General features: G+C 39.3%; 1 protein-coding gene across 2 annotated transcripts in view; it reads left to right on the forward strand.

Annotated features, from left to right (window-relative positions):
- snx25 (sorting nexin 25) overlaps nucleotides 1-15,965 on the forward strand; it is a 230,299-nt gene that overhangs the window by 152,059 nt on the left and 62,275 nt on the right. For both annotated transcript variants that reach the window (XM_043705929.1, XM_043705938.1), the window contains exon 8: nucleotides 5,539-5,723. In XM_043705929.1, coding sequence (XP_043561864.1) covers nucleotides 5,539-5,723 — 185 coding nt within the window. The remainder of the gene's footprint in view (nucleotides 1-5,538; nucleotides 5,724-15,965) is intronic.

Genomic DNA, 15,965 nt, shown 5'->3' on the forward strand with positions numbered 1-15,965 from the left:
AAAAACATAATTTTTTGATTGCATCATCTATCCTCATACACTATTGCATGGATTTAAACCCAATGAATCATTTTCGAGATGCTGCTATGCTTATTTTTGCTGTGATCCTTTGGATGATGCACAAGCAATGCCGTCAGCTGCTATAGCTAACAACATGAGTGACTACAATCATGAGTCATCATATATAAAATTGTTCCTCTGCTTTCAATCTGGCATATTGATCTCTCACTTGGTACATCTCACAGGGTATCTGACATCTCACCTACTGATGCAAGCACTTTGCATAATATGTTCCAGGATTCAAAATGTGATGGTTTTGTTATTTTTCAAATGGCTCAGGCTACTGATCTAAGCTCACCCTTTCAAGTGAATGGTACTTAACAAATACACAAAGTTTACTCCATTCTCCAGAAAAAAATGTTGCTAACACAGAATCAGACAGAATCCCAGAACAGTTACTCATATTTTAGAAGCAAAATAATAGAATATTTAACTTAATTACATGGCACTTTTTTTATGTGGAATGTTTACCACCAAAGACATTTATTCACTTTGGTGATAAGATGGCACGTAAAGTTCCTCTTGTCTTATTCAGTCTGAGCAAATGGACATGCCACAGAGTCATACAGCACAGAAGAGATCCTTTGGCCCTTTAAGTCTGCACTGACCTATATACTCTAATGCCACTCTCTAGCACTTGCCCTATAGCCCTGAATCTTATGACATATGAAGTGCTTATCCATGTATCTTTTGTCTCCCTGACAGTGCATTTGCCTGAATATCATGTACCCCAGATTGAGAGTTGCCAATCTTGCACAAGCTCGCCCCACTCCCAACCACACCTGTGAAGGCAATATCACAATGCCACATGCCAATCCACTTCTTAAATTGTCTGTCTTCTCTGTAATACACCTAGTATCAGAGGCCGACCAGTGTCACCTACTCCCTTGAATTGCAACGTGGCTCAACGCCCTCTTTCTTGGTTCCATGATCATATTATACTGTGTCCCTATTGTATCAGCTCTGTGTACCTCCTCCCCATGCCGAGCTAGTTCAATTTCCTCCAACAGCACTATCAAATTGTGCCGCAAGGATGTTAGTCCAATTCTGGTTCAAATGCAGACTGCTGCCTTATACAGGTCTCACCTTCCCAGAAACCGTTCCAGTGATCCAGAAATCAAAAAACCCTCTTGCTTGCACCAACTCCTGACCCACATGTTTGTCTACCCTATTCAATTTCTGTACTCGCTAGCCTGTGGTACTGGCTACAACCGTGAACGAACTGCTTTTTAATTTACTGCTTAGCTCCCAGAATTCTTGATGCAAGACCTCACGCCACATTCAACCTGCATAGTTGGCACTAATGTATTCCATAATCTGAATTAACCCCTTCCCCCTTCAGGATGCCTTAGTCACAGATGTGACTACAACTATAGAAATGCTATAGATCAAATCGGGTATCGCTAGTTCCCTTGGATTCTTGCTCCTTTGTCCTTGTGCAACTGGACCAACCTTCATTCTGAAACCTTAACACACAAGACTGGTTATTGAGTGGGATTCTCACTGCGACTTTTGAACTTGCCTCCCTTTCCTCTGCCAGGTGTTTACCCATTACCTCTCTTCCTATAGTTCCTTGGTCCATATGGTGATCACTTCAGAAAACATGTAATGTATGTGCCTTCAGCCTTGCGGATACACCTCTGTGCCTCTAGCCAATGCTCATCTTCCAAGAGTGGGCACTCAAGCTGTTCAAACTGGCAGCACTTCCTGTAGATGTGGTCATCCAGACTACCAGAAGTATCTAGGAATTCCCACATGCAGCAGATGGTACAACGCACTGCTTGGGCTCCCTTACTATATACAATTAAATTTAAAGATGTTTAAGATGACTGGAAAGAAAGAGCTAAAATATTATCCTGTAGACCCTATTTGCAAAAAGCTAAAAAATATGATGAAAACAGAATAAAAAGAGTGTGGATGCAGTATAAGTTACAATAGGATATTATAAATGTCAGAACAGGAAAAAAAGAGAAATATTCACTAATCAATGACATGGTATGTTCACTCCATGTTACAGAACTGCTGTGGCTTATTTCCCAGCTCTGTAGAGGAGAAAGATCCAATTTCTACAGAGCAAGGTGGGTGGAAATGTACCAGCAAATGCCAACAAACAAACACCTTCTTCCCTATTCACCAAACTCCAGAGAGTTGCACTCCATCTCAGACGCACTCAGTTGCAGAGCTGCATTAAACCCTCCCAATTTATACTTGGTTTGTTTCTACAAGGCTGGTTTAGGCTAGTCAGCTGACACGGTAGAGTTTGTGGCTTATGCCAGAGCATAAGCTTCAATGAGTAGCACTTTCCATCCTTCTTACAAACTACTTTAGAATTAAATTCTACATTTATATGCAAGGTTCCTACTAACTAAACTCTGGAAACTTGCACTCCATCTCAGCTGCACTCATTTTTAAAGTCTTTTTTCTGATGTACTTTTCTGGCTTTCCCTTAAGTGAAACGATTGAGTTCACTGATTACTCTTGCGTGGTTATGACCTCCACATTGTCAGCACTAAACAAAAGTTTCTCCTGAAGTCTTTAGTGTGTTTATTAGTCTGTATTTGTATTTGTATTTATGGACCATCACGTTGGATTTGCTGCAAGTGAGAAAATGCTCTTGGGATTACCGTATGAAATGCTGTCTTAACATTTATGGATTTAGGTAATCTGTCTTTTCTCTCATGTATGGGAGAGAATCCCAATTTGTCAGTCTTTGATAACCAGTGCCTTCACAGTTCCAGTATCATCCTTGTGGATCGTTTTTATAATTCCTACACTGTTTCAAAAATCTCTAATAATTTTGAGATTGTGTACTTTTCAAGAAATACGCTCATTAGATCACTAAAATTCATTTAAATTTTTTTTTGTTTACTCTATTAATTTGGGAAGCTTGTTTTGGACTCCTGATACTTGAATAATCATAGAGCTGGTTCTTAGTGTGACCTGTTCTTCAAGTGTTTACTGTTAAATTTACTTAGATTGCTGGTTTGTAATATGTTCAACTATAACAATACCTTACTGTGAACAGAGATACAGTATAGGTTCACTTGAATCAATTTTTGTAGAAAAAAAATGCAAAACATTGTAGTTGTAATAGTATTTATTTTGATTATTAGATTTGTTAATTGTTCAGATTTGTTCAATTTGCATCTTGCACATTTACAGTACAGTTCTTTTGTGACTCTGAGGAAGGGTCACTGGTTTTGCAACGTTAGTTCTGTATCTCTCTACAGATGCAGACCTGTTGCCAGATTTGTTGTGATTCTCTAGGACTTTGTTTCTTTTTCAGACTTGTGGTACCTACAAGTTATTATTTATGTCCTGGTGTGATGGTTTTATTCAGTGTTCTGGATCTGCAATATTGTGCTGGCAACTTGAGGTATAATCATCTTGTAAACAGAGCTTAAGCTTTAATCCAAATGCCAATATTCAATTTGTCATGCTTCCTTTAAATGAAAGGACAGATATATGGGGCAATGAAGTTGTTGACATCAATGTATAATTGGATAACATTCTGTAGGTGTTTGTCTTTCTCTTGGTTTCTGTGTATACCTGCCTCCCTCTTCTTCCAGCCATGGTATCTATCTGGTCAGAACTGGTGTAAGATATATAATATGTCCTTGATGGGCTGCATAATAGAATTTTAAAAGTACAAGCCGCAAAGATAGCGAACGTACTTGTAGGAATCGTCTCCCAAGAATCCCGAGGTTCAGGCAAATCCCATAAGATTGGAAAAGTGCTAATGTGATGTACCCTTATGTAAAAAGAAAGCAAGGCAACAATCTGGTAACCAAAAGTCAGTTAGTTCAATACGTGTTAATTGAAAAATGCTAGAATCTGTTGGAAAGTGTAACATTTAGAAATGTCTCGTAAAATCATGCAGTCAGCATGGCTTCATGAAGGGGGAATCATGTCTGTCAAACCTTTTGAGGAGGACAAACAGGATGGATAAAGGAGAGCCAATAGGTGTAATATATTTGGATTTCCAATGGGTGTTCGATCAGGTACCACACATAAAGCTGTTTATATGCGATAGCAGGTCACGATGATAGTATATAAGCATGGGTAGAGGATAATAGAAAACAGAGTTGGGTTAAAGGGGTCATTTTCATGCTGGCAACCTGTACCTAGTGGAGTGTCGCATTAATTTGTGCTGGCGCGCAATTATTTCCTATATGCATTCATATTGATGACAGAAGGGAATGTACTATCAGAACGATTATGGATCACACTAAAATAGGTGGGAAAACAGTAGTGAAGATGACACAAGGAGTTTAGAGTATATAGATTCAGTGAGTGGTCAGAAATGGAATATAATGTGGGAAGATTTGAGGTTTTGCACTCTAGCAAGAAGAACAGAAGATCTGAATATTAAATAAGGAAAGCTGCAGCAGTGATTTAGTGGTCATTATGCAGGAATCTCAAAAATTTAACATCCAAGTTCAGTTGATAATTGGGAGGGCAAATGGACTGTTGGCCTTTGATTCAAAAGGAATGAAGTATAAAAGTAGGTGTGGTCTTGTTAAAACTAGAAGGCATTGTCAGATCACAACTGGAGTTTTAAAAAGGTTTTGGTCCACTTACCAAATGAAAGATGAACTAGCACTGAAGCCAGTTCACAGCAAGTTCACTTGGTTGATTCCAGATACAAAGGGATTATCTAATTAGAAGAGTTTGAATAGATTGGGCCTGTACCCATAAATGTTTAGACTAACGAGGAAGCAACTTCATTGAAACATGTAAGATTCTTAAGGAACTTGACAGTAGATAGGGACAGGTTCTCTTTTGTGGATGAGTCTTGGTCCAAAGGAGATGAAGAGGAATTTTCTCTGAGGATGTGAATCTGTGGAATTCATTACTGCAGAAGGCATTTTATGCTGGAGTAGACAGAATTTTAATCAATAAGGTAATCAAAGGTTATAGGGAAAAGATAAGAAAATTTAAGTTGAGTATTATCAGATCAGCTATAATCACATTGAATGGCAGATGGGTTGAATGGCCGCCTTCTGTTTCTGCATCTTGTGTTGTAAAGATTGTAGAGATCATCCATCAGTGAGTTTTCTGCTGTCCATTTGTGTGTTTTTGTAAAGGATGATGGATACAGGTTTATGATTCACTTAGCCAAGGGCAGTTGTCCTCAATTTGCCTGTGGGATTCAGTTCTTTGACTTTTTAGAATTTAAGTTTTAGTAATAAAATTACAAACATCTCGAACTTGGATAGCACATGTGCGAATGGGTAGTGTTGTGAAGCAAGCCCAATTCTACAGTCCACGGATATGTTTGAGGATTATAAGGAAATCACATGAGATTTTCCTTTTGTCAGACTCATTGCAGATTTTTGCTTCAGTGATGAGCTCCTGAAGCAGGCAAGGTATTTAGAGTATTTTGAAGGTTTTTATGATTTCCATGATCATTCATTTCCCTTTGTTTTGGAAAGACCGACCCAGTCACCACCTTTCTCCTTTGAATGTCCCATGCAGATAGCAAAGGAAAGGAATCAGCTGCCATGAAAGCGGATCTCCTCCGAGCTCGCAACATGAAGAGGTACATCAACCAGCTCACAGTTGCTAAGAAACAGTGTGAGAAGCGAATAAAACTTCTTGGGGGTCCACTGTATGGTCAGCAGGAAGATGCTGATGAGACAGATACTCCTACAAATCAAAAGGTAAAAAGGCAAATAAGTTTTTGATTTTTGGGGAGTTTGTGATCACATTTTCCTAATATAGACAGTTGACAATTTGTACTAATTTTCTGATGGTTTATTAAGTGTGTTTAGTGGCAATTTAAATATGATATATTAATTAGTCAAAGAAAAAGTGTGCAACCGTTACAACTAGAGATTGTTCATTGATAACAGAGCACTACCAGCCTATGGATATGGAGTATGTTAGTCTCATTAAAGTTTTGAAGGTGGCATCTTGCTATCAAGCTGAGATGATAGGGAACTCTTCCTGGGTCAATGTCTTCCTCTTGTCCATTTTGCACCTGAAGAAGACAGCTGTGTGAGAACTACAAAGGCTGTAAGGAGAAGCCTAGCAACTAAAAATCTGAGAGTCTGATATCTCTGACTCTGACACGTTTTTAGAGGGGATTCTGATTACATTCATTTGGAGAGATAAGGAATGATTAAGTATGTTCAGCATGGTGGCTCAGTAGTCAACACTGCTGCCTCACAGTGCCAGTGACTCTGGTTCAATTCCAGCCTCTGGCAACTGTCTGTGTGGAGTTTGCACATTCTGCCTGTGTCTGTGTGGGTTTCCTCTGGGTGCTCCGGTTTCCTCCCACTGTCCAAAGATGTGCAGATCAGGTGAATTGGCCATGCTGAATTGCCCATAGTGTTAGGTCCATTAGTCAGGGGTAAATGTAGGGGAATGGGTCTGGGTGGGTTACTCTTCAGAGGGTCGGTGTGGACTTGTTGGGCCATACAGCCTGTTTCCACACCGTAGGGAATCTAATCTTTGTGTAAGGAAAATCATGTCTGTACCCAACTTGGTTGAGTTTTTTAAGGAAGTACCAAACATTTGGCTTACCTGAGCAGTAGATGTTGTTTACATGGACTTTAGTAAAGCCTTTGATGAGGTTCCACATGGTACACTGATTAGTAAAGTTAGATCACATGGGATTCAGGGAGAGCTTGCCAACTGGATGCAAAATTGGTTTTATGTACGAGACAGAATGTGGTGGTGGAGGGTTGTTGTTTTGGTAGGCCTTTGACCAGCAGTACAGGGATTGGTACTGGGTCCACTTCTGTTTGTTATTTATAAAAATGATTTGGAAATAAAATTTAGGAGAAAGTGAGGACTGTAGATGCTAGAGATCAGAGTCAAGACGTGTGGCGCTGGACAAGCACAACTGGTCAGGCAGCAAATTAGGAACAGGAGTTGACGTTTTGAGCAAAAGCTCTTCATTAGGAGACTGGTAAGTTTGCAGATGATACCAATATTGGTGGTATAATAGACAGTGAAGAAGGTGATTAAGATTACAAGGATAGGACTTATGCAGTTAATGGTAGGGCCTTGGGTAATGTTGTAGAACAGAGACCCAGGAGTTCAGGTACATAATTCTCTTGAAATCTGTGTCACATATAGACAGGGTGATTAAGAAGGCGTTTAGCATGCTTGCCTTCGTTGCTCAGACGTTTCAGTATAGGAGTTGGGACGTCATGCTGAGGTTGTATAGGACATTGATGAGGCCTCTTCTGGAATACTGTGTTCAGTTTTGGTCACCCAGAATAAGGAACGATATTATTAAATGGGAGAGGGTTCAGAAATGATTTGCGAAGATGTTGCTGGGAATGGAAGGTTTGAGTTACAGGGAGAGGCTGGATAGGCTGGGATAATTTTTACTGGAGCGTAGGAGGTTATAGGGTCACCCAAGAAGTTTATAAAATAATGAGGGATATAGATAAATGAATAGCAAGGGTCTTTTTCTCAGGTTGGGGTATTCAAAACTATGAGGCATATTTTTAACTTGAGAAAGATTTACAAAGGATACAAGGGACAACTTTTTTTACACATACGAATAACTTTCTGTGCAATGAACTGTCAGGGAAGTGATGGAAACAGGTCCAATTGCATAATTGAAATGACATTTGGATAAGTACATGAATAGAGAGATATGGGCTAAATACAGGCAAGTGGGACTAGTTTTGTTTAGGATTATGGTTGGTGTAATGAGTTGAACTGAAGAGTTTGTTCCCATTCTCCTGGGGTGATCTTAAAATCATTGCTGATTTGATTGGAACATATTGCTATAAAGCATAATTTCCCAAGGGTTTTTATTTATTCATTCATGGGTTGTGCATGTTACTAACTAGATCAGTGTTAACTGCCCACCCGTAATTGCCCAGAGGACAGCTAAGAGTCAGCCACGTTACTTTGGTCTGGAGTCACATGTAGGTTAGAGCAGGTAAGGACGGCAGATGCCTTTCCTGAAAGGAGATTCGTGAACTGGATGGCTTTTCCTGACAATCAACAATGGCTTAATGGTTATTATTAGACATGTTTGTTTCCAGATTATCATTAAATTCAAATTCCACCATCTGCCATGGTGGGATTCAAATCCAGGTTCCCAGAAATTTACCTGGGTCTCTGGATTAATAGTTTAGCAATAATGCCAGTAGGCCATCATCTTATTCTATAGGTTGCATACAACTCACTAACAGAGTAAACAATGAGGGTGATTATAAGAGCGAGAAACAGACAGACTGAAAAATGGTCAATGAAATTTAGAGCACAGAAGCAAGAAGTGTATACAGGTGGTAAGACAAGTTGAAAAGGCTTTTAAAAAGATTGTTAATACCTTGGCTATGTACATAAAGAAATAGAATATCAAAGCAAGAAACTAGATGCTAGTAGTCGGCATGCTTCCATCTTGGAAGTCACTTCTGATTTGAATATTGTCTGTTGTATAAAGGCCAGTTAACTAAGCTGGTGTAGATATGAATAGTATTGACTCAAAGTTGACTGAAATTATTTTCCTTCCTCCAAGTTTTCTCTTCCACCTGTTTGATTTGTCATCTGCATTTTCCACACTCTTCTCACTGCTTGATGCCTGGCACTCTGTTCAGCAGTGCGAGCTTCCTGTGCATTGATTTGATCGTGATCTTGCTTGCAGATGTTACAGCACAAATGTGAACTTGTGCCAATAGGCTATCAATAAAGAATATCTGTTGATGTGACCATCATCCATTCAGTTCGCGTGACTGAGCCAACAGAGTTGCTGTTGCCTTATTAAGTGTTGACAATCTGTATGATGGTGTTACCTCTGCATCTTCTGGCAGCAATCTATCCTGTCAGGAGATGTCTGATATTCGGCTGAGGCAATGGAAGCTGTTCAGCACATTTTCTTGCTTTCCAAAAATTGTCCATCCTTCACTGTGTAAAGGAGGGTGCAGAGATCACAAGTGGGTCTTTTGGTTGGTTTGCTATTCTCAATCACTTTCTCAATTTTGACATGGCAGTGGTAGTCTTTCCAATGTGCTGCTCGTTTTGTCATCAAGGGACTGTTTGCTGGTCCAAGATATTTGATCGAAGGACTATGAAGCTGTTGATGATTTTCAGAATGACATTGTCCTTGTGAATGCAAGGTAGAATTACTACATCTATGCCTGTAGTATAATTTTCCTGGCCCTGATCATCAATCAGAACTCTTTTTGGAGTCAGGAGAACAGATCTATAAGATACTGCAAGTGAATGTTAATCTGGGATGACGTCATTAACAAACAGCGACTCTCAAACTTGGACTTCGTGCACAGTTGTGCAAAATTGAACAGCTTGCTGTCATCTCTAGTTTTCAGGAATAGAGTACCAAGGCAACAATATATGCTAACACTTTGTAAACCATTGGTCAGATGTCAGAAAGGGTATTATGTTTAATTCTTTCCCTAGGAAGGCCTCAGATCAGCAGAAGATATTTACTATTTATTAGAAATATGCCGGAAATAAGAGATTTCAGTTAAGTGGAGAGAGTGGTGAAGCTGATGTGCTTTCCTTGGAGTTGTTAGAATTGAGGGAATATTTGATAGAGATGTGGGTTTTGGGATGATGAAATAAACTGTTTCCAATGACCGGTCAGTAACTGGAGGATACAGATACGCGGGGTTAGGGATTGGTCTCTTAAAAGAGCAAGCATAGGCATGATGGGCTGAAAGGTCTCCTATGCTATATCTTTTTTTAATTGAATCAGTTGGCTACAAAGTGTGGTCTACGTTTGCCAACATTTCGTAGTTTTCAACAAGTGATTGCCTCCTCCTGTTCTTACTGCTGCACTCGTAGAGTCATAGAGATGTACAGCATGGAAACAGACCCTTCAGTCCAACCTGTCCATGCCAACCAGATATCCCAACCCAATCTAGTCCCACCTGCCAGCACCTGGCCCATATCCGTCCAAACCCTTCCTATTCATATACCCATCCAGATGCCTTTTAAATGTTGCAATTGTACTAACCTCCACCACTTCGTTTGGCAGCTCATTCCATGCACATACCTCTGTGTGAAAAGTTGCCCTTTAGGTCTCTTTTATATCTTTCCCCTCTCACCCTAAACCTATGCCCTCTAGTTCTGGACTCCCCCACCCCAGGGAAAAGACTGTCTGTTTATCCTATCCATGCCCCTCGTAAATTTTATAAATCTCAATAAGATCACCCCTCAGCCTCCGTTGCTCCAGAGAAAACAGTCCTAGCCTATTCAATCTCTCCCTATGGCTCAAGTTCTTCAACCCTGGCAACATCCTTGTAAATCTTTTCTGAACCCTTTCAAGTTTCGCAACATCTTTCCGATAGGAAGGAGACCAGAATTGCACGCAATATTCCAACAGTGGCCTAACCAATTGGAAAGCAAACACTCCCTTTGTTAGCTATTTGAGTGATTCTTCACTGCTGATGAAGCCACTTACATTTCTGTCTCTAACATTTTTATAACTAATGAACAAAAGTATTCCAGAAAAGTAAGAAAAGACTTTTTTTCCACACCTCCATTATTTTCCCATGTCACTTGCTGCAGTATCCCAGAAATTAATTTGTAAACCTTGAGATAATGCTGGAGGGTTGGCAACGTTAGTACAGACAGATATAACCACTTGCAATGACTTACTAATGCTAATCCTGATGTGATCAGGGGCTCTTTCTGCTGTCAAGCAAGTGTGTTAGAAACGTGAAAATTTTACCATCACTGTAAACCAGCAAAATAGAACTTGTCTAAATGCAAGTCTCCAATTTCTACTGATCTTCGATTTGCCATCTCTGAGCAGATATTGGTCTCGAGGTAGCAACCACAGTTTATTAGATTTCCTACAGTATGGAAACAGGCACTTTGGCCCAACCAGTCCACACTGACCCTCCGAAAGATACCCCAACCAGACCAATTCCCCTACCCTATATTTGCCCCTGACTAATGCACCTAATACTGGGCAATTTAGCACGGCCAATTAACCTAACCTGCACATCTTTGGACTGTGGGAGGAAACAGGAGCACTCTGAGGAAACCCACGCAGACACTGAGAGAGTGTGCAAATTCCACACAGACAGTTGCCCGAGGTGGGGACCGAGTTGAAAAATGTGATGCTGGAAAAACATAGACCAGGCAGCATCCGAGGAGCAGGAGAATCGATGTTTCGGGCATAAGCCCATCTTCAGGAACCGAGCCTGGGTCCCTGGCGATGTGAGGCAGCAGTGCTAACCACTGAGTCAACGTGCCATTTAATTGTAGCCTCATATCGGGTATCTTTTAATTCCTTTAGTATGAAAACAGAAAACATTGCAAGTAGGCAGCATCTGCAAAACAAGATACAGAGCAAATGTTTCAGTTTGATTTTTCAGTAGACCTTGTGTGTTATTTTATAATTGAGTTTGTGTCATTCTCTCAATTCTACTGTTTTGCAAAGCTGATGGTCTTTTCACTTAGTTCTCAACATGCCTGCGGAATTCATCTTCTCAGTAACTTCTGCATTGTTTCCTATTTGACACTGTCATTTTTCTGTTCCACTTAACATTGTTTTAGTTTAGTCATAGCATTTTCAATCCTTTTTGCGCACTTAAGTGGTTCACAGTGGCAGTGAAGTCTGGAAAGCTGCTTTTAACAGATTCAAATTGTGTATATAATTAGGAAACACTTAACTAATTATCACACTGTTTATAGCATCGTGTTTGGAAATAGCTGATTGTTTGTGACATGCGAGGGAGTTTTATAGAATTTTAAATAGCTCCATACTAAAGGAAGAGATATAAAGATTTAATTTTCAGTGTTTGACCCTGAAGCTTCACATTAACCATGCTGCTTTGCTTCAAAATGAAAAATTTCTAGGTTTCAAATTTATATGCAAATGAAGAAAACCACCCATACTACATACAGTGTATTAGGGGCAGTGTTAAAATAACTATTCCCTCTTTAATCCATCTAGTGAATGGTTATTGATTAAATATTAACTTTTTAAAAATTTATTCATTGATAAAGGCATCACTGGCTGTGCCATCATTTATTGCCTGTCCTTAGTTGCCCTTGAGAAGACGGCAATGAGCTTCATCCTTGAACCACTGCATTCCATGTATTATAGTTGTCTCACAATGCCCTTGGGGAGGGAATTCCAGGATTTTGACCCAGCAACAGTGAAGGAATGACCATATACTTGCAAGTAAGAATAGTAAGTGGTTTGGAGAGAGACTTGCAGGTGATGGTATACCTATATATTTGCTGCTCTTGTCCTTCTGGATGGAAGTCATTGTGGGTTTGGAAGGCGTTGACATTTGGTAAATTTCTTAATGGTACACACTGCTGCTACTGTGCGTTGGTGGTGGACAGAGTATATGCTTGTAGATATAGTGCCAGTCATGCAGACTGCTTTACCTTGTATAGTGTCAAGCCATTTTTTAAGCCCAAACTATGGTCCAGGTGTTGCTGCATTTGTACATGCACTGCTTCACTATCTGTGTAAAAATTAAGATGGTTCTGAATAATGCATAATTGTCTGTGAGCATCCTCATTTCTGATCTTATGACGGAGAGAAGGTCATTGATGAAGCAGCTGAAGATGGTTGGGCCTAGGACACTACCCTGAGAAATTCCTGCAGAGATGTCTTGGAGCTAAGATGACAAACCTCCAATAACCACTACCATCTTCCAATCATGGAGAGTTTTCCCCTTGATTCCCATAGATCCAGTTTTACTTGGGCTTCTTGATGCTACACTCAGTTGACTGTGGTGGTTACTGCAGTAAGGAATGTGTCACTGCTATGGCCTGCAACGCATGAGACAGAATAACTGTCACTTCATTTTGAAAATCCAAGAGGTCAGGTTGCTTTGCGAATGTACAAACACTGACCTTGCAGCATGAGGCTAACCAAATCACCGGAATGACCTCTAGAATTTTTGAGATGTGTACCATGGACATGGACAAAAAGTATGATTTATTGGTGACCCTGAATAATCTGTATGCCTGCCTGCTTCCTTCATTGAAACTGCAAAGACCACTGAGATACTACATGTTTTTGCATTGCAGTATTTTGGTGCCTTTTGGATAAATAAAAATTCTGCAAGCTTTTAAAATATTTGTTCTTTATTCCATGTTTTGAACCCAAAGTGTGGAGTTAATGTTTAGTTTATTGTTTTCTATTTAAAAATGGGCCAAATGTGAATTTTAGTAGAAGACTGAGAAAATCCCAGTTTGAAAGCTTTGAACCAGTAATTTGAAACACTATCTCTAGGGTAGTGCACTAGAAATCAAGCTCCACTGTTGCTGGAGTTGTCACAAATGTGAAGAGATTTAATCAAACTATCAAAGTCTCCAATTTACCCAAGTCACAAACATGGGTTAAAAGAAATCAGGTTTTTGTACTTAACAAGTAACAGTTAATTGTTGTAAACATGTTTTTAACTGCACAGAAGAAAAATGCTAATTGTTAACTTACAGCTGTCTATAAAATTCCCAATCACACAAAACCAGACATACAAGGCACACGCATAGGTGAGGAGGTAAGCACAAAAGCCAATGAAGCACATGTCTGGCACCAGATTGAATTCCAGGATTTGGCCATATTTTCCTTCAGTTCCTTTCCAATTCTGTTCGAGTCTTTCAGGGAGAAATGATTTTGTGGACACACTGATTCTCAGTCTTTTGTTTACCAGTTGAAGACTTGCCCTTTCAGGGTTCCTTTTCTTCTTTAAAGAAGGGAATTTGCAGAGTGTGAAAGTGTACCTAGCTACTCTGGATTTATTTTTACTTTTCTACCCAAAGAAGGGAGATTGAGAGAGAGATTTTCTCCTTCACATACTAGATATTTCAGCATGAATGTCCAAACACAGCTGTAGTCACTCTCCCTGGAACAATCCAGGGGTTATTGCTGTGCTTCGTATTCCTGAGCACATGAATGATCTTGGTTGAAAAAACCAAGCAAAGTCTGGTATTGGGCAAAATCATCTTGAAAAAAGTGGAAACCTGGTTCATAATTGGGCCAGTGAAGCCCAGCAACTACAGGACTGTGTTTATACTGTAATTCCTACCATTGACTAAAAAGGTGCTTGGAATAGCTGCAGCTCAGACAACTACCACCAATACACAGTATATCATGCTTTCCTGATTAGGAGCAGGTTGGGATTTCTGCCTAACTCCTGGGTATTTACCTTGGTTTTGATAATTTAATTTAAGAACTGAAACTGAATGACACTTCATGCCTCACACCACTGTCTAAAAATGCATCCAGGGATTTTGAAAGACAAATGGCTGGCTCACATGCAATACTTAAGCTTACCCCAATCCATGATAAATCAGTCTATAAAACTAAAGAAATAAGTGTATGTACTTAAAATGTTTGAACTGCTATTTTTCTTCCAACCTGTTAATGATTTTTGAATACTGTTCTGATAACAGTTCATGTTGCCCAGGTAATGGAACCCTTAATCCAAGATTAGTTGTTTAGAATCCTACATTAATTAATGAACATTTCTTAAGTATTTTATTCAAAGTACGTTTTTAATTGAATTTTACCTAAAAATGTTTGGCAGGGGGAGTAGTTGATAAATGACAGGTCCACCCTAGATACAATAAATGAAAATTGTTTAAGGACTGCACAGATGTAAAAAATAATTGATAATATAGTTAAAGTTATCAGTCTAAGTCAAGTCAACTTGACATCTATCAATTCAGTCTTGAGTAATAGAATAGTAGACTATTTATGGCACAGAGGAAGGTCATTTTTGCTCATCACGTCTGCACCAGCTGAAAAACAAGCCACCCATCTTAATTCCTCTTTCCAGCAATTGGTCCATATCCTTGCAGATTATGATACTTGAATGCCTATTTGGAATGAACAAAAATAAAATGAAAGCAAAATACCTGTGCTGGCAATCTGAAATAAAAAAAAGTGCTGAAGAAATTGAGTCGGTTGGTTTGCATCTGTGGAGGGAAAAACAGCTAACGTTTCAAGTGTGAGATGATTCCTTTTTAGTGTTCAAAGAAGCATCCAGTTAGAGTTGAAACATTAACTCATTTTCTCTCTCTATAGATCCTGGCACACCTTTAGTCAAGGCATTGGGAAACAGCAGTAGGTAGAGTGCTGCCATTAATGATGCCCACTGTGTCCATATGCATTCACGCAGTTGCGTGTAAAAGTTCTTGTGTTTTACTTTGGATGAGTTCATAAGCTTGTATATGTATGCTTATTGATATAACATATGCGACAGTTGCCAGTATGCACTGAAATTAAAGTTTGTTATCTGTAAGTAAAATTACTTCTAATTTAGATTAAAGTGATTAAACATTTTTAAAGATGTTCAATGTAATCAGCTTGCGAATACCTGGAGGGAAAGTTTTAATTAACCTGCTTTGGCAGCAAAATGGGTCAGAAAAGCCTTTTACGTGGGATTTTCTTCTCACGATCATTCTTTCAAAATATATTTGCATTTTGCTGGCCCTGATGACCTCATTTCCATTCACTTATAGTGTGCTGTGGGTGGGAGTATTAACACCAGATTATGATTGTATGAATGTGCATGTGGCACTGTACTTCGTGGTGGCATTGGCCACAAACACAACTATTTGATAAAGTGCCACATACAGGATTATCAGTTAATGACAACGTGAACAGGAATTGGCTGAATGATGATGGGAGGATTTGTAACAGTTTTTTAATTTGTAGAAAGTATGTTGTGAGGTTCAACAGTTGGTTTTTATTGGGACCACTTTTCTTGGTCTGCATGAGGCGTCAATGTGCAAGACAATTTCAAAATCCGAAATTACAAATGTGGACATATTGCGAACTGTGAGAAGAAGGATAAAGATGGACTTTAAAAGGACATAGCCTGGAGGAATAGTTAGATCCTGTTTAATGTGGAGAAATGTGAAGTGATTATGTTTTGCTAAGGAGGGGAGGCAATAAAAAGTAAAAGTTACTATTTTATAAAAGGAAGGCAGATACC

The sequence above is a fragment of the Chiloscyllium plagiosum genome, chromosome 2 (genome assembly GCF_004010195.1).
Source record: "Chiloscyllium plagiosum isolate BGI_BamShark_2017 chromosome 2, ASM401019v2, whole genome shotgun sequence".
Taxonomy (NCBI): domain Eukaryota; kingdom Metazoa; phylum Chordata; class Chondrichthyes; order Orectolobiformes; family Hemiscylliidae; genus Chiloscyllium; species Chiloscyllium plagiosum.